The following is a 20,783-nucleotide window of genomic DNA, read 5'->3' on the forward strand; positions in this document are numbered from 1 at the left end:
CCTCCTAAACCCGAAAAGTGCGATCTTAGCTGTTGGTGAGTGTGATACCTGGGGTTACCAAAACGGAAGGATGTTTCAGAAGAACTGTTTTTATTGGAGCACTTGGCAGCATCTTTGGACATCAAGGAGGAAATAGTTTTGCAAGGAAAATGTGATGGTAGACACCACTAACATTTGGCAAAGGGAATTGGGGCCATGGGTAATAACCAAATCCGTTTTCAGAGATTAGAGTCCAATTGATGGTGTTCCCGATAGCGAAGAGCAAGGTTTGAGCTGTCAGATTGGCCATATTTATTGCCCTTCACTTCCCCTTCCCCAGCCACAGCACAGGTAACGTGGTGCTGGGCACGTGTTCTGCGCAGTCATATTTTAACGAACAAGCAAAAACTGTTCAAATTAACTCTCTTCAGTCCGACATTTTTCTTACGTGTAGAACTCTAATGGGATGGCGGTAGCAGTTGCTAAACTTCTGTGAGCACTTTTATCTTTCCCCCGTGTGCATTACGAGAACATTTATTTGTTTAAAATAGTCCAAGTAGGAAACCATCGTACGTGGTTAAGAGTTGCTGCAACTTCATAGCCATGCAACGTTAAGCGACGGCGTAAGCCGGGCGGACGTGTATTTTACGGTAAAAGACGGGGCTGGTAGGAAGCCATGAGAACACGCGGGGGTTCTTTGGGCGCCGGGAGCGGGGACGCCAAACGCCTCGGGAAGCGGCTCCCGGGGACAGCTGGAAATAAGAGCGAGTGACTGGGTCCCCCTGGTGTCCTAACCGGGACAAAGCCTCTCCCTAAGAGCAGAAAAACACGGGTTTGCTGTCCCAGAGGCGACAAAGAGAGAAGTCCCTCTGTTTTAGGCGGAGGATGTTGTGCTGCACAAACAAGTTACTTTAACTTGCAGCAATCAAAGGAGGTGTATTTTGGTTGGGAGCTTTTTTGCTGTGGTTGATTACGATGTTGTAAGCTCTTGTTTAGATACTCCCGAGGCAGCTTTATCTACGACTAAACATCCACCGGGGCAGGGATGAAGGAGCAGGGAGGTGGGAGATGGTTGGTTACACCTCCAGTGCTTACAGCAGGTTTGCGAATTTGCTCTAGTTTCCTCAGGCGAGAGCGCAGGGAGAACAGCAGCTCTGCTTCTCCTCTCCTCAGCACCTTCCCTCGCCATTTCTGCTCCCGCATATGGGGGGAGGGGGGTGTCTCTCCTGCCCCCTCGCTCACCCAGGGCTTTTGCATCCTTCCAGGCTGCGTTAGCTCCCCAAGTGTTGTCCCAACGTCAGCCGAGCCACAGGCTTCTCTGCTACACCCTATGTGTGGGCGGAGGATTAAATTATAAAATACTCGGCTGAGGAAAACATTTGGGGTTTTTAATTCTCTGAGATGCAAGGTTGGCAGCAGCCTGACGCCTGCCCTTCCAGGTGCTACCTAAGCCCTGGGCTGAGAGTTGCAAAAAAAAAAAAACACCTAGAGAGGAGTGGCTACCAAGTCACGGCAGCAGTGCTGCCTCTGGCTGCTGCCGCTACCTGCCCCGAGTTGGTGCTGCTTGACGAAAGCTCAGTGTGGCAAGCTGCTGACCGTCTCGGGGAAGCAAACTGGTCTTGAAGCTGCTCCTCCTCTTTTGGCAGAGATGGTGGGATTATTCATGGCACAGCTGAACTGTGGCGGTTCATGAGGCATAGACTTCTGCTGGCACTGAATTCTGCGTATCTAACCATGCTGGCATCACCCAGGACCAGTTTCACGCCAATCTTGGGTGGTCTCCCTATTGAAGAAAGGAGAGAGAGAGACACAAGGAGAGTGGAAGCTGGTGCAGGATTCACAAACAGGACATCTACCTGTCAGTCTCCTTGAAAATGGTATCACTTCAACACAAATCCACAGCCAGATGTGAAAATACACTCGGGGCTGGGATCAACCCATCATAAACCACCCAAAGCTGAGTGAGGGTGCTTGCCCAACAGCAGAGACACCCCCAATCTCTCTTCCTGGAGAAGTGAAGGTGGCGTTTCCCTCAGCACCTGCTGCAGGGTGGCCACAGACTGACCATGACCCTGTGCGTGGCCCAGCGCCTGCGCTGCCGAGGCTGCAAAGCCTTAATTTAGTGTGGAGCGCTCCACTGCAGAAGAGTCCTGAAGGCAGGTAACCCTCCGGAGCCTATAAAAGGATTAAGAGCCATGCTGCATTAAGACAACTTTAAGTGTTTTCTTCCAATCTCAGGCCTCATTCCTTCAGAGGATGCTCGTGTCCAAAAAGCTCCGAAGATGTGGCATCACTTAACACTCGGGACGTGTGTCTGCTTCGACAAAACTGCATTTCAAGACACAAGAGTCAGCCCAAACGTTAGCGGTAAAACCTCTTGGGTGGTGTCCTCTTAACTCTGCCAAATTGCCTGGGAAGTGTTGCCAGCTAGCTTGAGTAGCCTTTTGGGGTTTTACAGTGCCTGAAATACCTCCTATTTCCTGTCATCAGATACTTTTCCTGCCTTCTAAATCTCTTATAGGTACTTTCAAAGTTAATTACATCTGAGCTTTAATTCACGTCATCTGCAGGGCTGATAATCCTGCCCCCCCTCCCCACCATATGGCTTGGGGAGGAAGCAGCAATTAAAACCTGCCTTTCCAGGGCAGGCCCTGAGAAGGGGTGACCCAGCTACCTGCTTCTCCACCCGGCTTGGCAGGGCAGAGCTTCCTCCTACCTGTCTTTGTGTCGTGGCACGTGCCCGGCTCCTGCCTGAAATCCCCCAGTCCCCCCTGATGCATGGGATGGGGGACTTGTCCCTCCTGGACATGGCCTGGGTGGTGGCAGTGATGGGAACTGCCCCTGCCAAAACTTGCAAGGAGGGGAAGACCCATGGAGCTGGAAAGAAGCTGATGGTTAGAGGTGGTGTGAGCAGCCCTGGGCTGTGCCAGCGCAAGGGCGAGCAGACGGATCCTAACTGCCTTCAGCTGCAATTTCACTCTGTCCCGAAGTGCTCATGGTGTTGTTATGCAGAAACCCAGGGCTGTGGGCGTAGAAGGTGATCCTGGATGTGGTCTGGTCCAGCCCTCCTGCCCCGAGCAGGGCCACCTACCCAGGACCATGTCCAGTTGAGGTTTGAGTATCTTCAAGGATGGAGACTCCACAACCTCTTCAGGCAACCTGTACCTGTGTTAAACCACTATAATAAAGTTGTTTCTTATGTTTAAGTTAAATTTCCTGGATAGGTACTGCTAAATGCAAAGCTAAAGACTAACCCAAATAATTCTGAGCGACATATCCTGCAGAAGACAGAGGATTTGAGACTGAAGTCCTCTACTCGCAGCTTTCCACACCCCGCCTGGTAGAGATGCCGTCCTCTCTGAAGCCGCCGGGGTGTTTTATCCTCAGGACGACTCTTCCCTTTGGACATGTTCCCATTTGCCAGAACAGCCCAGACTTTGTACCGTATCCTTCCACTGCCACGTTATCTGGAGCAGCCCATGCCAAGTTGAGTGGTCCCGTCACACACCAGGGAGTTTGTCATGCTGTTGGTTGAAAAAACAGCTAGTTGTAAGATGTGCTGTGCACCGTAAATAGCACGGCCCTGGCGAGTCTTGGGAGTAAGGCCTGTAAAATAGCAAGTGCGTGCTGGGTTACACGTTAAACAGGCCAAAACCGTCGGACTTTGTACACTGCACTCAAAATGAAGGGGCATAAAAAATAAAAGCGCTCTGGTCAAATGAATGCTTCTGAGAAGTGCTGCCCTGCCCTTAAGCTGAACGCAAGGGGTAGTGGTTTCTCAAGCCGCGTGTGGGTGCCATGGGGAGGATGTGTCCCATCCTGCACCCATCGCTGCAGAGGCTTCTGCAGGGGGGCATCCTCTGAGCCAGCCATTTGCACGGCTTTTTTGCCTCATGCCTCTCTCAGAACACAACCCACACCCTCCTGGTGAATCGAAACCTGCTTACAAGTGGGTGGCGAGCACACCCGCTGAATGGATCCTTCTGGGAAGAAAGCAGATAATTACTGGGATGCTTTTGGGAAGAAACCAGGGCGGTCAGTGGGAAGGCAAAGGCAGGGCAGCGAAGCAGCGTGGAGGAAGTGGAGTAAGAACAGAGAGGCCCTTTGGCTGTTCCCCCCCACCAGTAAAGTCACTGAATGAAGCTACTACAAGAATTAAAAACTCCAACTAAATCATATCCGTAGAGGTAAGATACTGTACTGGGCCTTCACTTCACCTCTAGTCCGCCTTTTACCCCAGACTTTGTGCAATTAGTAACATCTCTACCGAGAAGGTATTTGCAGTGAACACACAAATCATCATCCAGAGACTGATGGCATTTAAAGAAAAAAAAAACAAAAACATTTATTGCTTCTAAATTAAGCAATGCGTGAGCCAAATAATTAGCCTGTTGGTTTTTGTTCCTTCAAACATTCTTTGTTATGCAGTTTATGAAATATCAGGTCTAAGATTTATTAGAACACAAAAGCAGATGAAATGATGCAAAGGAGAGGGGATGGATGGGACAGAGACAGGGTGAGCTATTCAGGCCAAGCTGCTGCACCTTCTTAGAAACTTCATCCAGTCTTAAAGCAGCCTGGCCTGGCAGAAGCTAAACGGGAAGGGAGGGATTAAGGCCGTGGCCATCTCCCTTTTTTAGCTTTCACACCTACAGCACACACCACCCTGCCCTCGGCCTCTCGCACCCCTCCAGCTCCCAGGCTTAGCCGAGGCATGGGGTTAAGTTTTGTGTTTTACAAACCTCTCTGCCTTCTTACAACTCCGTCCTGCCTCTCTTGAGGAGCTGGGTTGATGCCAAACGGTGACAGAAAATTAGATTTTTCATGGCAACGGATGCAAGTGGTGCGGTGTATGCAGACCACAAAAGGATGCCTTTTGGGTTATTCACTGAGCCTGGACCAGAAAAAGGAACTCCTGTCTCATCTTCCCAGTCCCTCTTGCAGCAAAGCTAAAAGGAACACCCACAGAAAACCCAGGTAATTGTAGATTTAATTCTCATCTCTCAGCTAGTTGCGGACCTCGCCCCCATTCCTCCTCCTTTAGCTTGTTTGTGGTCCAGTTGGGGTTCCTGATGATCCATCTCCAGCCCAGAGCGCAGGTGTAGGTGAAACACCAAGCCGCCCATTCTGCACTTTCTGTTGGTTCCCTGTGCAGGATGGAGAGGAAGAAATAAGTATTCCTTAAATGCAAGGAGTGACACCTAATGGCCTGTCGAAGAATCCCCAAGCTCCACACAGCCTGGTGTCTTGGTATTTTTTTCCATATACACAAGTATATGAAAACACACAGAGCGTATTTTCACACATGTACTGAAATGTAAACCTCTCTCGTGGCCTGTCTACCCATCAACTAGGCTTTAAGGGTAATTTAATGTAGAGTCTTTACATTCATATGCAAGCAATTGTTTCTTTAAGCTCAAGACTTTGAAACAGCTGTAATAACCCAGATGCAAGTAAGAATTTCAGTGGTTTAGTTTGGAGTGTAAAATTCATGAATGCCGGCTGGCAGGTAAGGAGCCGCTGCTGCAGAGCAGCCATTTCACTGCTGCCGTCACTGTGCCAGGCAGCAGCAATCATGCAATTTAGGTCAGATGTAACCCTCAGGAGATCACCCAGTCCAACCTTTTATCGGCCTTTCAACTTCAGATGGCCACACGAGACAGCTGCTGCACAGCCAGCCTGTTCAAGGATGCTTCATCGCTGCTGGATCCAGCCAGACAGCTGCAGTGGCAGCTTCTTAACATTCTCCAGCCTCGTCATCACCATGAACTGCTCCAACCAATTCAGAAGAGATGTCCATCTTTTTTTTTTTTTCTCTCAGAAACTCACCGTTTGTTCTTTCTCCCTGTTAACCTTCAGTATGGTGCAACTTGCTTTACTGTAAGGATGTGTAGGGATGTTGCATGTATGGAAAAAACAACAGAACTGAGGGGCTCCAGAAGAACACTCAAGGAAGAAGAAAAATCCTTACAAGCCCTTTACCATACTGCACATCTTGCTGCTGCAGCAAGAGAAGCCTGAAGTTTGAATAGCTACTTTGAATTTCAGGAATTATTCACTAGTTTTCCCATTACAACTTTGATTTTGTAACACGTTACCTGGTATCCTTTATTCCGAAGGCTGGTACAGTGGCAGGCAGCACCGCGTAGCCTAAGCCCTCCTGCAGGTTGTTCCAACTTAACAGCATTTCGTTGTTCTCTTGAAAAACATTCCTGGAAAGGAGGCTCAGGTAACTAACTCCTACACAGGTTGTGCAGCCGCAGCTTCCCTGCCTGAGAAGCGTACTTCCACCCGGCCATAAATAGCCTGCTCAGCAGCTTACCCGCAGGAATTAGGGTTGAACGTGCTGCAAGAATACACTTCCCCTGTGACCTACATACCCCCAGTGAATACAAATAGTGGCTGGACTATGGAAGATGGTAAAGTATAGAGGAATGGCACTTTAAAAACATGTTTTTAAAGCAGACTATTTCTGTTACATGTCTTCTTGCATGATGCTCATATATTAGTCCAGAGAAAAATGCTACTTCCAATTCCTTCATCAGAACTCGAGTATTATGAAAACTTCCTAGACAAACATTTCCTTAAACAGTAAAAAACACTTGAAAACATTTGACCTTCAAGGTTTCTTGCTGGCTAACCAGTCTCAAGGCAACTTAAGAGCAGCCTCTTTCATAATAACAAAATAGCTAAGTAACCCCCATTTAGGTAGTTTGACCTCTGGAAACATTATCTGAATCGTTCTGAGCAATTCCAGCAGATGACCACAGAATGAGATTGCTTTTGCCTTTAGTTTGCAGAACCATTTGTTGACCTCTCTCGTACCTGATTTGTCTCAGAGATCAAGCATATTAACTTGTTTCTCAGAATTCCAGTCAGGCAACTTATTTTGCAGTTGAGTGAAGCATGTTTGTTCAAGATTCATTACTCAATTCTGCTGTTGTAGACAGTATCTAAACTCACTCAGGACAAAGTCAACCGATACAGAAGGCAAAGTTTCTTGCCTTTGACCCAAATTTAACAGCATATTTGAAAAACATACTGGTAGTCATTGTTATAATTGTGGGAAGGACACTGCATTCAAGAACAAAATCTTACAGAAACAGCATTCACAGCAACATACCCGAAAGAACAAGGCACGACCTGTTAATAATAGCCTGCAATAGGTAGCAACTGCAAAATCTGTCCACCCAGCTCTTTGTCACCTTTATCTCTGCATAAAAGAGGTCTTGGCATCATAATACTTCGCTGTAAAAACACGCATGGGCAGAGGTGATGTTTTTTTCCACAGCTGGTCCAAAACTGCTCAATTGTTTTGAGAACAGATCTATTTTAGGACACTTGTATATTTGAAACAGGACTTGCCTACAGCTTAAGTTCCCGCCGAGCTCCCCGGCAGGCGACACCATTCACTGAATTCTACAGGCCAATTCCCACATTTGTTTCTATTTGTTGTTCACGTTAACGCTGTTGATGTAAAAGAAGACATCAGGAAAAAAAAAAAAAGTATTCAGTTGAATATGAAAGTGTATTTAACAATACCCACAACGCTCCCTTCCTGGAGCGATCCTTTACTCTTACCAGTTGCAGTGGGAAAGACAAACCAGGAAACTGATGGGAACAATAGTAAGGGAAATACCTCTCAAAAAATGCTTTATGATGTGACAGACCATTCATGATGTGAATCTAGTCCTCATCTTAAAAAAACGTATGATAGTACAAATACTTCTGAGCAGTACTGTCCTTGTAATCTCAAGTTGCAGTGGGAACGCTAACAGATACTGCAGTTTTAAGAAGGAAGTATGGAAAATTAACATATCAGATCAAGTTTTAGAATCAGTATTTGTAAAATCTTCCACAGAAACGGAACAGATGTGAAACTGTCCTAAAAATATGACGGAGAAGGCAGAGGCTGATGCAGTTTACACTCACCAACACCTGATTTTACAGGGAAATTTAAGATCTCCAGAGGTCCCTTCCAACCCTACCATTCTGTGACTCTGTGAAGGGAAAGTGTTAATACAAAAAGGATCTATTAAACTAGGCTGTTATTAGCCATACAGGTGAGCCCACTCCTGAGTAACGCAAGATGGCCACAACTGCCGTGTGAAACCCAAGCTTAATGAAAAGTTAAAATTCAATATCAATTTATTCAGAATATACAAGAACAACCCAATTCACATAAAACATCTGTAGCATCAGTATTTAAAAAAAATACACCAATGATTAAAAAGAGTAAAGGTATCATTTGCCAAATTCCATTGCACATCAGTTTATTTCCCAATTTCAAAAGGGAGCAGCAAGTAATTGGTTATATAAAGGCAAACATATGTGCATCCGAGGCTAATATAGCCATTTAAAGTTATAGCAACAATATATGAAACAGCACAATTATTTTTTTAACAAAAATATTTATAATCAGTTTTACAAGTAAGGAGTCAAGCTGTTAATTGTGTAACCAGTTAAATACTTTCAGTGCAGCAAGAAAACTGTTAACATGTCAGAAAGTTTCTATAGAAAACACATCTGCTCAGCGTTCATAACTTTCCACAGCACAATGGTTTTAGTACACAACTGCCTGACTTGTTGGATACTAACCACCAAGCTGGCTGGCTTCCAGGAGCAGCAAAACACAGACTGTCAGCTAAGTCAGTTTAATGCCATTTTGGCCTGTAAAGCACTGGAAGTCTAACTGAAAAATCATGAAGGCTTTTATGATACAGCCAGGAACAGTCTTTACCAGTATTGGTAAACACTGGTATTTACCAGTATATACCGATATTCCTCACTTCTACTTACTAGTATCAGCATATGGAGGTCAGTCACTAACGCACATAATACCTATATCCTGACAACTAATGAACTTTCAACATAGAGTTTGTGCAAACCATCAGAAAAAGTGGGTGGAGAGTCTAGATGGGATCCTGGACCAAAAGACACATAAGGCAGACGTTCATTAGGTTGCATCTGACCACTCCAACTTTTAACAGTATACTAACTTTTAAATCCCTTTTGAAAACAAGCTCCTCAAAATGATTTTTTTTATTTTTTTATTTTTTTTTAAATCATTCCTGTAAGTGCAGGGCCTTCTCCTCATCTACCAAGTGTCTTGTGCTTGATTTCCTCGCACCTTCATTGCCCTTCTAGACTTTCTTTTCCTGCTACAGCCCACCCATTAAATCCAAATGGACGCTTTGCTATGTTTTTGATGCCTATGCCTCTCCCATCTTTGGCAAAAGCCCAGATTTGAAATTCTCATTCTCATCTATGTTTTCAAAAAGGTCGCGGGTGAGAAGGACCACCTGAGAGTGTAATTGTGGCTTATGCAAAATATTTACTACTCTAAAAATACCTGCCACTTTGTTACATTGCATTAAACAGAACGATTCTTATCTATTACAGATGGTTAAGAATGGCCCAAAACACTTAAAAAAAACAACACAAAGGGGTCTTAAGAACAAATTAAAAAATAATAGGATAGAAAACGTCTTGATTTTAAAAACTGCCTTGAAAACATGCAGTTTGCAAGTATCCACTTTCTCTTGTACTACTCAGGTTCTGCAGCAAGAACGTCAGCAAGAACATCCACCTACTAAAACATGAATGTTTGATTCTTTGGAATATAACTAGCAGCAAACTTCCTGGTCAGCGCTGACGTGCAACTCCACAAAACTTGTTGTTCAGCATGCTGACAGCAGCTTACATTCCAGTTCAGAACAGGCACGCAGGGAAGTAACCACAGCTACGCAAACCCTGAGCAAAGTAGTTTTCAAGCAATGTTTTCAGCCTTGGTTTATCTTTTTGAGACAGCTTTCTGAAAGGTTTTATGCAAGACAAGAATCAAGGTGCTCATTTATTTTAGACTCCAAAACCTCAGCCTGGCAAACAGGACAACCGACTTTTTTATCCTGCCTTACAGTAGCGCTGGAACTTGCAGAGGACGCTGTAGATTCAGTTTTGGTTTTCATAGGTGTATTTATACTTGAAGTGACATCAGTACTCCCTTTTTTAATGAAATAGTTTTCAAAGGCAGTTTTGTCTTCCATTTTTGGCCACTTCTGCAGTGTATTAATAAATTCTGAGCTTTTTTCCTCTCGTGCAACCTCAGCTGTTGTCTGCTCAAAACAAAATTGTTTTGGTGGCCTGTTATAAAACGGCATAACCCTCTTGCCATTTGCAGAGCCTTGGTTTGATTTTTCTTCCATAACACGAGCAATTTTAACAGGTGATCCACTAACATTCTTGTAAGCTTTTGTATTAGCAACAGAGGGTTTAGGAAACTCACGCTTTGAAGCCAAGTTGATTTTCTCACTGGCATCGTCAGCATAGAGTGGAAAGAAGATGCCACTACGGGGAGATTTTTCAAATTTTATCTCATTTTTAGGGATTGGTATTGTCTTTACTGCTGAACGATGCTGTGAACCAGGTGTTTCAGTGTTTCTAACACGGCTGCTGGAATTTATGCTTTTTTCTGAGAGTCCACTGTCTCCTCCTCCAAGCCGATATCCCTTTCCACTAAAAGGTGTCAGATCTTTTATATCATGTGTTTGTGGCTTGCCTGCAAAATAAGAGAAGAAAGTAAGAAAAGTTAGTAACTTTTTCATATATAAATCATGGGCTTAGTATTTCATGTACTTCGCCCGAAAAATCTGCTGCTTGAAAAGAGTGTAGCAAAGTAAACCTTTTGCAAACAATTAAGTTGAGAACGAGCCTAGAAATGCACAAATAAAGTGGGCCATGTTTTTTGCTACATAACAGTAATATCTAACCAAAGCTTGTGTAGTGGTTGATCTGTATCTGATTGAGAAAAAAAATAAATTTAAATACCTTTGTTAGTTGACTCAGAATTTGGAAGTTTTGCTGGCTGGGCTTTCTCCTTGGATTTCTTAGAAAAGTTCTCTGGCTCCTTCACTTTTGTGAATGTACCTCCACAAGTCTCTTGATGCTCAGCCCACCAGAAATCTCGTGCAGAGGGTGCTCTATTCATTGAACGTTTCACATATCCAAAATAAGGTTTTCTGTTTTGGCAAGGGCCATTGCATCGCCACCAGTGCTGGCGGTACAAATCCACCTCATCATGAAAAGTATGATAGATCTAGGTTTAAAAAAAAAAACCAAACCAAAGTAGTCATTCAGAAAGCTTCTAATTTTGTATCACTAGCTTTACAGGATTTTTGTAAAAACATATTATTATTTCATTCCTTCCATTACTGCTGTGATTTTTTACATTACCAGTTAAGAGAGCTGAACCTGGGTAAAATTTGATCAACATTTATCTATCATTAAAACAAAGCTTTAAAAAAAAAGACAGGACATGTAGGAATATGTCCTGGCTATCTTGTTTGAACTGCAGTAAAATCAATTTGAAAAATCTATCTACAATTTCACCCTAAATGATGTATTATTTAGAATGCATTGTGAACAATACCAGTATTGTGTTCTTCCTCCAGCTATTATCTTAATTAATCTTATCAGATGCATTATTTTTAAATATTATCAACCCACTAGCCTCTACTGATATAAATCTTAACTAAACCAGAGCGCTCTTCCCCAAATACTATTACGCACATGGAGCTATTCTGTCCCTAGTATCGCCATGTTGTTTCAAGTTTACAACAAAAGTTTAAAGAAAAATACTTACAGAGAGCACACTTGGAAATTACATGACTAACAACTCACCACATCTTCCTCAACCTGTTCCCACCACCATCTCTGACAAAATAACTATGGTACTGGCATACAATTGGATGCAAATTTGTATTGGTACCAACTGTGGAGTGTCTAGCAAGGACAAGTGTATTACTCATACCACATCAGGCTTACTAAAAAACCAAATCAGTAAGAAACCTCTATTAAATTAGTTAAGTGGATTATGCTTACTGTGACATTGGCTCCAGTCAAGCGATTAATGCGACGCATGTGTTTGCAGAACTCTGGTCCATGAGATTCACGATCTTTGTCGTTATTAGTAACAAAAAGCAGGGCATGGATCATTTCATGCAACAGTGTCTGAAACAATGCAAATCATTAACTATTTACTGAAAAGCATTACAGATAGTTTCAAAATTAAGCTGGAAGTATTTTACTCCTCTACATTTATCTTGGTATTTGGATCTTATTTTCACGCATTCATGTGTTCAGTCTGGGTCATAAAAACGTAATACTGATTCTACCTGTGAAATCAAATTACCTCTGTTCCCATACCACCAAAACATGCTGGAGAATATTACTACAATAAGTGATATTCCAAACAGGAGAAATAATCCTCAATCTTAAGTCAGACCTTGAAAGAGATCATCCCCTCTAAAACTGAGAGACTCTTGTGAGAAAGCTGAAACTCTACAGCATTTCTGTTCATTACAGAAAAATTAATGTTCAGCCAATTCAAAGCAGCAGCCTTGACAGAGGCACAAGAAGCAACACAAAGTTATGTTTACAGTCATATCCTATACCCTTATTTTCTGCTGTTGGCCTTTTGACTTAAAAGATGAAACTACAGCCATTTTGATTGTGCTTTCTGTCCATGCTTGATTTCAATATTAGAGGATAACTTAGGAGTAAAAAAAAAAAATAATATGTTTTTTCTTTATAAAGTCATTAAAATAAACAAGTGACTTTAGAGTCCTACTCAGAGTTCCCCATTAAGAAGCATAAACCTGAAAAATTAACATGACATTGCAACACAAGCAACACAAACGCAGCAACAATGCCACCACTATTTTACAATCTACAGATCACTGTATATAAGAATTCCACTAGGAAATGTAAAATGCGTGTATAGGGTGGGAGGGGAGACACCCTACATTTTACATGCAGATTCATCAGCAACCTTCAAATACCTCAACGAGATCCTTCCTTGGTCTTAACTTTAGGAGTGGTTCACTTAGACGAATGGAACACATTCCACTTTTTCCTTCATATCTACACAATCCAGCACAGCTGAAAGAGACACCGAAGGCAAGTATGAAAACCTACTTGTTCCTGTAGTACATGAAAAAAATTGAGAATTGGAGTTAAAATGCTGGCCCCTTCCAACACACACTAGGTAACTCAGAACATGAAAAACCACTTTTAGTAGGTACTTGAAAAACTCTGTTTTCATTAAGCAAGAAAAAAAAAGCCTGCAAGTTTCTTAGAATAAACTGTGACTGAACCAGCAAAAGAGATACTATAATTTATTAGATGTCTTGCAATCACTTAATTCAAAGCCAGCGATCCTGAGTGTGGGAGGGAAATAATCACAATGGACTGTTCCAAGCTAACCTGTTTAGGAGGCAGAGGACTGTTTCCATTAGAACTCCTGATGGGTGAAATACATAAAACAGAGGCCAGAGATTCACAGCAGCCAACACTGACTTAACTGCTGGATGCTGCAATTTCACCCCTCACCCTCCCCGAACTTTTGATGCTTACTGAACCTTTACAGATCATCACTTCTGAACAGTAATCCAGCAGAAACATTTCAAAATTCCTTTTTTTTTTGTGATTAGGGTAGTCCTCTACCAGTTCAGTATCCAAATATTTTCAAGTGTCTAAAGAGTACTGCAACCAGCAGAAGACAAGAGGGGGCAGGACTCCAGCAGCCAACAACTGCATCAGCTGATCTGCTGCAGAACTGCAGCCTGCACTCCGAAGTTGGTTGGTTTTTTTTAAATCTCAGATTTCTTGTATATTCCCCTTCCTAGTAGTCTATTCTAAGTCTTGTTAATATACTATTACCATTTCATATTTGCCTTTCTGCCATGCTGTAAAATTACCATAAAACCTGAGAATAAGAAAAATGACAGCAAGAGAAGTAGGTTAGTTTAAGTTCAACACACATAGCTTAAGACCAAGTTATTTATTCCACTTTAACATCTCTCCAGTTTTGCCTGCACCACGGGAAAAGCCATTTATAGCAGCCAAGGACGACAAATGAAGGACAAAACAGACAATGACAGTGACCAACCCACATCCCAGGTTAGAAAAGCAGGGTATTCAAACACCTGGAAGAGAAGCTATGGCACTAGGAGCTCGTGCCTACAAAGCTACAGGAAGGAGCAGCATACAGTAACAATTAACAGCTTTTCCTTCCTCCCCCTAAAGCCTACAGCTAGACGGGTCACAGGCTCTTCCGACAGCTCTGACACAGCACTGGCACACTGCTGGGGCCGCTCACGGGCAGCTTCTGAAACCCGGGGCCGGCGAACGCCATCCGGCAGCGCTGCTCGGGAAGGACCGGCTTCCCCCGCCGCCTTCCCGCTGCTGGCTGGCCAGCCCCCCTCCGCACGCCGGCTCCCCGCCCGGGCCGGGCGATGCCTGGCTAGAGGCCCGGCCGCGGAGCCCCGTCCCCCTCCCCACACAGGGCTGCCCCCCGGCCCGAAACAGCGCAACCTCCCGCCACGGCAGCGTACAGAGTCATGCGTGGGCTCCACGACACCTCCACAGCCGCCAGCCGCCCCCAGAAGAGCGTCTCGTTGAACTGCACGAAGAGGCCGTGCACGTCGGGGCTGGGGTCCAGCAGCTCCCAGGACTCGTCCACCACCGACAGCGGGCGGAGCGGCGAGGGGGCCTGCCAGGCCTCGGGGAGCGGCGAGGCCTCAGGGCACGCCGCTGCCGCCGCAGCCGCCGCTGCCGCAGCCGCCGCCGCCGCCTCATCCTCCACTTCCCACAGCTCCTGGAGCTGCAGCGCCAGCACGAAGTCCTCCTCCTCCGCCGCCGCCGCCGCCGCCATCCCGTCAGCAGCGCTGCCCCCCGGGCCGGGCGCTAGAGTCGCCCCGGCGGCGCCTGACGCCCCGTGCACATGCGCACTGCGCCACCAACGCCGCCGCCGCCGCGCGCGCACTGCGCATGCGCAGAACCCCCTCTAACGCCCGCCCCTCTGTCCGTTGGGGGCGCCTACGCATGCGCAGCGGGCGCGGCGACGCTGGCGAAGGCGGCCTACGTACCGCGGCGCGCAGGCGCGGCGGCGGCCTCTCCGGCGGCAGCGGCGGCGGCGGTCGGAGGGCTGGCTGGAGGGGCAGCCGTGACCATGGCGCTGTCGCTGGGTGAAGGCGGCGGGAGCCGGCTGCGTCGGCAGCTGGAGTCGGGGGGCTTCGCGGCGGGGGAGTACGTGAAGCAGCTGTCGCAGCAGTCGGACGGGGACCGGGACCTGCAAGAGCACCGGCAGCGCATCCAGGCGCTGAGCGAGGAGACGGCCCAGAGCCTGAAGCGCAACGTCTACCAGAACTACCGGCAGTTCATCGAGACGGCGCGGGAGATCAGCTACCTGGAGAGCGAGATGTACCAGCTCAGCCACATCCTGACCGAGCAGAAGGGCATCATGGAGGCCGTCACCCAGGCCCTGCTCCTCCAGGCCGACCGCGATGACCCCGCCCTGGGCGCCCGTCGTGCTGCCGCCGACCCCTTCCTGCCGCTCTCGGCCAAGGAGGCCACGGCCAGCGAGGAAGGGCGGCAGCGCACCCTCACTACCCTCCTGGAGAAGGTGGAGGGCTGCCGTGACCTCCTGCCTGAGAGCCCTGGCAAGTACCTCGTCTACAACGGGGACCTGGTGGAGTATGATGCTGACCACATGGCGCAGATCCAGCGGGTGCACGCCTTCCTCATGAATGACTGCCTGCTGGTGGCCACCGCCCTGCCCAACCGCCGCGGCGCCTACCGCTACGATGCCCTCTATCCCCTCGATGGGCTGGCTGTGGTCAACGTCAAGGACAACCCACCCATGAAGGACATGTTCAAGCTGCTCATGTTCCCTGAGAGCCGCATCTTCCAGGCCGAGAACGCCAAGATCAAGAAGGAGTGGCTGGAGGTGCTGGAGGAGACCAAGCGCAACCGGGCCCTCAGTGAGAAGCGACGCCTGGAGCAGGAGGCCCTGCCACGGCCTGCCCCGACACCCCCTGAATCCACCAACCCCTTTGAGGAGGATGAGGATGAGGAAGAGGAAGAGCCCTCTGCTGAGGAGGAGGTGGTCGACCTCTCACTTGAGTGGATCCAGGAACTGCCTGAGGACCTGGACGTCTGCATTGCTCAGCGTGACTTCGAGGGGGCGGTGGACCTCTTGGATAAACTCAACGAGTATCTGGGGGACAAGCCTGTGAGCCAGCCTGTGAAGGAGCTGCGGGCCAAGGTGGATGAGCGGGTCCGGCAGCTTACGGACGTGCTGGTGTTTGAGCTGTCTCCAGACCGCTCGCTGCGGGGAGGGCCGCGGGCCACCCGCCGAGCCGTATCCCAGCTCATTCGCTTGGGCCAGTCCACCAAGGCATGTGAGCTGTTCCTGAAGAACCGTGCAGCTGCAGTGCAGACAGCCATTCGACAGCTACGCATTGAGGGTGCCACACTGCTTTACATCCACAAGCTCTGCCATGTCTTCTTCACCAGCCTTCTAGAGACGGCGAGAGAGTTTGAGACCGACTTTGCTGGTAACAATGGCTGCTACTCGGCCTTTGTTGTCTGGGCCCGCTCTTCCATGAGAATGTTTGTAGATGCCTTCAGTAAGCAAGTATTTGACAGTAAAGAGAGCTTGTCGACTGCAGCAGAGTGCGTCAAGGTAAGAGGGTCCAAAGAGGGTGGTGTGACATGATGGCTAACACAAAGGCTGCGAAGCTTGGAAATCCTCTTTTCTAACCGTAGGCTAGTTGTTGGTTCTTGAGTGTGTCTCCAGAGAGGTTTTCTGCATTGAAAGGTTAATAGTCATTTGGAGTTTGTTTGGGTTTTTTTTCAGTTTTACAGAGGAAAGCATTAAGATGAAAATACACAGCAAGAAAAATCCTGCCTTTATCAGAAATGCAATATGTATTTATTCTTAATTTGCTTTTAGCCAGTAGGAGGTCCTAAAATTTACATAAGCTACATCTGAATGATGAGTATTTTTAAGACTTTTTGTTTGTTTTCCAAGCCTGTCCTGGACGTCATTTCCATATTTTGCAAGACGTAACTTTCTCGGGTTGTGCTTTATTTCAGCTGCTAATAGGGGAAAAAAAAATGTGTGTGTGTGTGAGTTATAATGTAGTTGTCCAGAGTATTTTTGACAGTCAGGGTTTATCTTTCAGTTATTGATTTCTCATTAATAAGGAATTTCTTAAAGGAGGAGAAATAAGGAAGTATGACTGACGCTTCTCTCTTTTCTGAGAGTGATAAATTTGGTAAATGTGTAAGATGTAAAGGGGGCCTGCACGCTAGTAACAGCCTTTGCTTTTTGTTAATACCTAAGGTGGCTAAAGAGCACTGCAAGCAGCTTAGCGAGATTGGACTGGATCTCACCTTCATCATTCATGCCCTTCTGGTGAAGGATATCAAAGGTGCTTTACAGAGCTACAAGGATATCATCATTGAGGCCACCAAGCACCGCAACTCTGAGGAAATGTGGAGAAGGATGAACCTAATGACACCAGAGGCACTGGGGAAACTCAGGGAGGAGATGAGAAGCTGCGGGGTGGGCAATTTTGACCAATACACGGGTGATGACTGCTGGGTCAACCTTAGCTATACTGTAGTGGCTTTCACTAAGCAGACTATGGCCTTCTTGGAGGAAGCGTTAAAGCTTTACTTTCCAGAGCTGCATATGGTTCTTTTAGAGAGTCTTGTGGAAATCATCCTGGTGGCTGTCCAGCATGTTGATTACAGTTTACGATGTGAACAGGACCCTGAGAAGAAAGCCTTCATTAGGCAGAATGCATCCTTCCTGTATGAAACTGTCCTTCCTGTTGTGGAAAAAAGATTTGAGGAAGGAGTTGGAAAGCCAGCCAAGCAGCTACAGGATCTGAGAAATGCTTCAAGATTGATGCGTGTAAATCCGGAAAGTACCACCTCTGTGGTGTGAAGTGACCTAACTGTTCTTATGAACGGGGTGTGAAAGCACTTACTGAAAATGTTGTACATTGAATTTATGAACTAAATGGTGTGGGTTTTTTTGAGTCCCTGAAAAATGCAGAAGTCTTACTGCTGTACTCCAGAAGCTGAAGACTTACAATCAAAGCCTGCAAGGATGCAATGCTTTTCTTGGTGGATGGGGGGGTGGGGGAGCGAGAAGCAAGGTCGAGGTCACATGTCCTTGGACAGCATATCCTGTAGGAATGGCTTGTGTAGTGTTTGTGACTTGGGAAGTACTATAGTATACAATTTTTGGCCAAAGGTTTGTGAAAGTCTTAAATATACGTACACCGTATGGCAGGAAAAGATCACTTTTCATCGTGTCACTGTAGGAATTCTTTTTCAAGGCAGTGTTCTGGTAGGAGGGGAAGTACCCAGGGTGTGGTATTGGGTGAGGCACGTCCACCATGCAGTTGTGACTCAGCACTGAAGATAAACAACATGGATTTGCACAGTCAGATTTGTTTGGTAGCAAAGCAGACTCTTCAGTTCTCCAACATTCAAATTCTCTTCATTCATTTCAGAGACAGATCTAAATTAAAAATGTTCTGTGTGTGTGTAAAGGGGCTGCTTCTATTTAATAAGCTGGCCTGTTGGCTTAAATTACAGCTCTCTGACAGCAGAAGGTTTGTTTTCAGAAGCATTTGTTCCCTTTGGAGAAGAATCAAAAATAACTTTCTTCCCTTCCCCTTTGTGTTTTTAACTGGAATAATTGAGTATCCTACTCTTGCACTTTCAAATGGAAGCTTTTGCAGTTTGTATCATGGCAATGAATGCCTTGTGACTGCCTGAACAAACAAAAGATATTGCTAGTAAAACATTCTGCATAACTGCTTGTGCTGGAGCTTCTTCATTTCTCCCTATTTTTGCAGTTTTCACTTTAGTGGTGAGTTGTAGTTCTCGTGCTCTTTGGATGCCTTTTGAATGGTTAGATTTTGCAAAGCATCCTACTGTCTCTGCTCACTTCCTTTCCAGTGTTTGGGCCTTTTGCTAGCAAATCACAGGAAAAAAGCCTGATACAAAATGGTTTTAAAGGGTAACTCATTGCTCTTAGCTAAAACTGATTGAAAACCACTGAAATAGCTATAGTTTTATTTTAAGGGACAGGGACAGTGAGAATAAGAACTTGTGTGAACATGTTATGTCCAAGAGAGAGCCACAGAGGTGTTCTTTCACTAGTGAACTATTTTCGATACCAGAACCTGGTGGAGTATGTCAGAGTAATGTATTCTGTGTCATCTGTTTAAAGTGGGCAAGGGTAGCAACCTGGCCCTACTTAATCTGAGAAATACTTTCAAGTGGATTATAAGTGAGCACTCTACATGATGACAGGCAGAGGGGAGAGGGAGGAGTGAGGGAGAAGGGAGGGCTTTTTTTCACTGAAGACAGGTATATTTTGTTGTTTTCTTTACAGCAGAAGAAAGCAGAATAAATATCCTTATGGCTCTGGCATAAGATTGAATAGAGAGGAAAGCCCTATTCATGCTTCCGTTGCAAGCTGGTATAGCACATCTTATCCTCATCAGAGGATGAAATGTAGAATGTAATTCTGCCACGTGCTCTGTTACGTCTCTGTCACTACTCCCTTGATCAATCTATTTATGGCCTGCAGGGCCGTCATCCATGGAGCAGTGGGCTTACATGGATGTTGGTTTTAATGGACCAGGGAATCTGGCCTTTCCTTTGGGTGGTCAAATATCATGTTGGTGTGCCTGTCACAATTTCAAACACACGTGTGGATTTGTGTAAACTGCTGTAGGTAGCATTAATATTTTGTAACTTGTGAATCTATTCAAGTCATAATAAAAACCCCCCAATAACTTAAGGAAAACGATGTGCAATTAAATTAAACATGCTTTGTATGTTAATTCAGTTAACAGAAAAAGTCAACATATGCTGAGAGTCATGGTTTAATAAATTTCAGATTTGCAGACGGTAATTTGGAATGGCACTTTTCTTTTCCTGAGCTGTACACTTGTGGGGATAGTGTTGTTCAAGCTGGGATTTGTAGTAACTACTGAATAATATGATGGCAGTTTTGATTTGGGGAAGAACTAGTCGTATTCTTCTGTTTTGAGACATTTTCGTATAAAATCTGGTTTCCTTTGGCTGCTGTGACAAAATTGTGATGTGTAAAATGTAGATTTTTTTTTTTTTTTAATTCAGATGAATTTATGTATTAGAATTTAATGCAATAACTTTTCTGAACAGTGAGGACCACGTATTAAAACTTTTGGACATACAACATAGTGGTGTATTTCTGTTTTTATTGCATCATCATCAGAAAGAGGATGTTGGTTCAAAGTTCAAGTCTGCTAATAAATTTCCAGTGATGTTGAAGAGCTTCAGGTCAGTCGTTTGTGAGGGAGATCTAAGAGGCAGCCAAGTGATGTCACTTCAGTTACATTCTTACAAAGTCAGTGTGTGGCTTAATAAGGAGAAGTTGGAAGAAAATGTTCCTCGACATTGTATCTGATTCAAATTGAGGAGAGGCTGTACTGTACTCTAATGGGACTTTGGGTAGATACGGGAGGCCTCATCAACACCAGGGCAGCATAACGCCGTAGGGTTTGTTACCTTCCAGAGATTATTTTGTCACCGGAGTCTATTCATACGTAACTCGAATGCTGAATGTGCAGTACAAGCCGTCTCCACACTAGGTGGAGTTTTATCCGCTGAAACCTCAGTACGCCGTGGGCAGGCGCAGGCATTAAATCTGTGCTACCTCGCAGCGTGGCTCGGGATGTTTTTGTAGGACATTTGGGAACAAAGATGCTGCACTGAACCATTCAGCTGTTAGGGTCAACTCTTTTTCCTTCCTTGGTAATGCTTTCCTTATACATTTTCTAATTTTTATACTGTTAATTTCTTAATTCTTCGAGTTTTCTTTTCCTGCTGTGTTTCTATACCATCGGCAGGCATCCTGCAGAGGATGTCAGCTTTCTGCTTTTTCTAAA

The 20,783-nt window shown here is 45.5% G+C and overlaps 2 protein-coding genes across 2 annotated transcripts; one reads left to right on the plus strand and one right to left on the minus strand.

Moving 5' to 3' along the window:
* Positions 1-8,109: 8,109 nt before the first annotated feature.
* Positions 8,110-14,791, minus strand: SPRTN (SprT-like N-terminal domain). Its single transcript, XM_074580122.1, has 5 exons — positions 14,373-14,791; positions 12,819-12,918; positions 11,860-11,988; positions 10,807-11,074; positions 8,110-10,537 (listed from the first exon to the last, which is right to left on the minus strand). Exons 1-5 carry the CDS (start codon positions 14,690-14,692, stop codon positions 9,804-9,806), a joined length of 1,551 nt encoding a protein of 516 aa, XP_074436223.1. The 5' UTR covers positions 14,693-14,791; the 3' UTR covers positions 8,110-9,803.
* Positions 14,792-14,883: 92 nt separating this feature from the next.
* EXOC8 (exocyst complex component 8) lies at positions 14,884-20,434 on the plus strand. The gene is made up of 2 exons (XM_074580130.1): positions 14,884-16,504; positions 17,168-20,434. The coding sequence occupies exons 1-2, from the start codon at positions 14,990-14,992 to the stop codon at positions 17,774-17,776; spliced, it is 2,124 nt and encodes a 707-aa protein (XP_074436231.1). The 5' UTR covers positions 14,884-14,989; the 3' UTR covers positions 17,777-20,434.
* The last annotated feature ends 349 nt before the right edge of the window (positions 20,435-20,783 follow it).

This window comes from Larus michahellis, chromosome 3 (assembly GCF_964199755.1).
Source record: "Larus michahellis chromosome 3, bLarMic1.1, whole genome shotgun sequence".
NCBI lineage: Eukaryota > Metazoa > Chordata > Aves > Charadriiformes > Laridae > Larus > Larus michahellis.

Excerpts from the sequence above, each read along its gene's own strand:
- SPRTN (XM_074580122.1), bottom strand. The coding sequence starts at position 14,692 with ATGGCGGCGGCGGCGGCGGCGGAGGAGGAGGACTTCGTGCTGGCGCTG. Across the intron at positions 11,075-11,859 it reads TGACTGGAGCCAATGTCACA|ATCTATCATACTTTTCATGA; the intron begins GTAAGCATAATC and ends TTTTAAACCTAG. Across the intron at positions 10,538-10,806 it reads TTCTGAGTCAACTAACAAAG|GCAAGCCACAAACACATGAT; the intron begins GTATTTAAATTT and ends CTTATTTTGCAG.
- EXOC8 (XM_074580130.1), top strand. The coding sequence starts at position 14,990 with ATGGCGCTGTCGCTGGGTGAAGGCGGCGGGAGCCGGCTGCGTCGGCAG. Across the intron at positions 16,505-17,167 it reads CTGCAGCAGAGTGCGTCAAG|GTGGCTAAAGAGCACTGCAA; the intron begins GTAAGAGGGTCC and ends TTAATACCTAAG.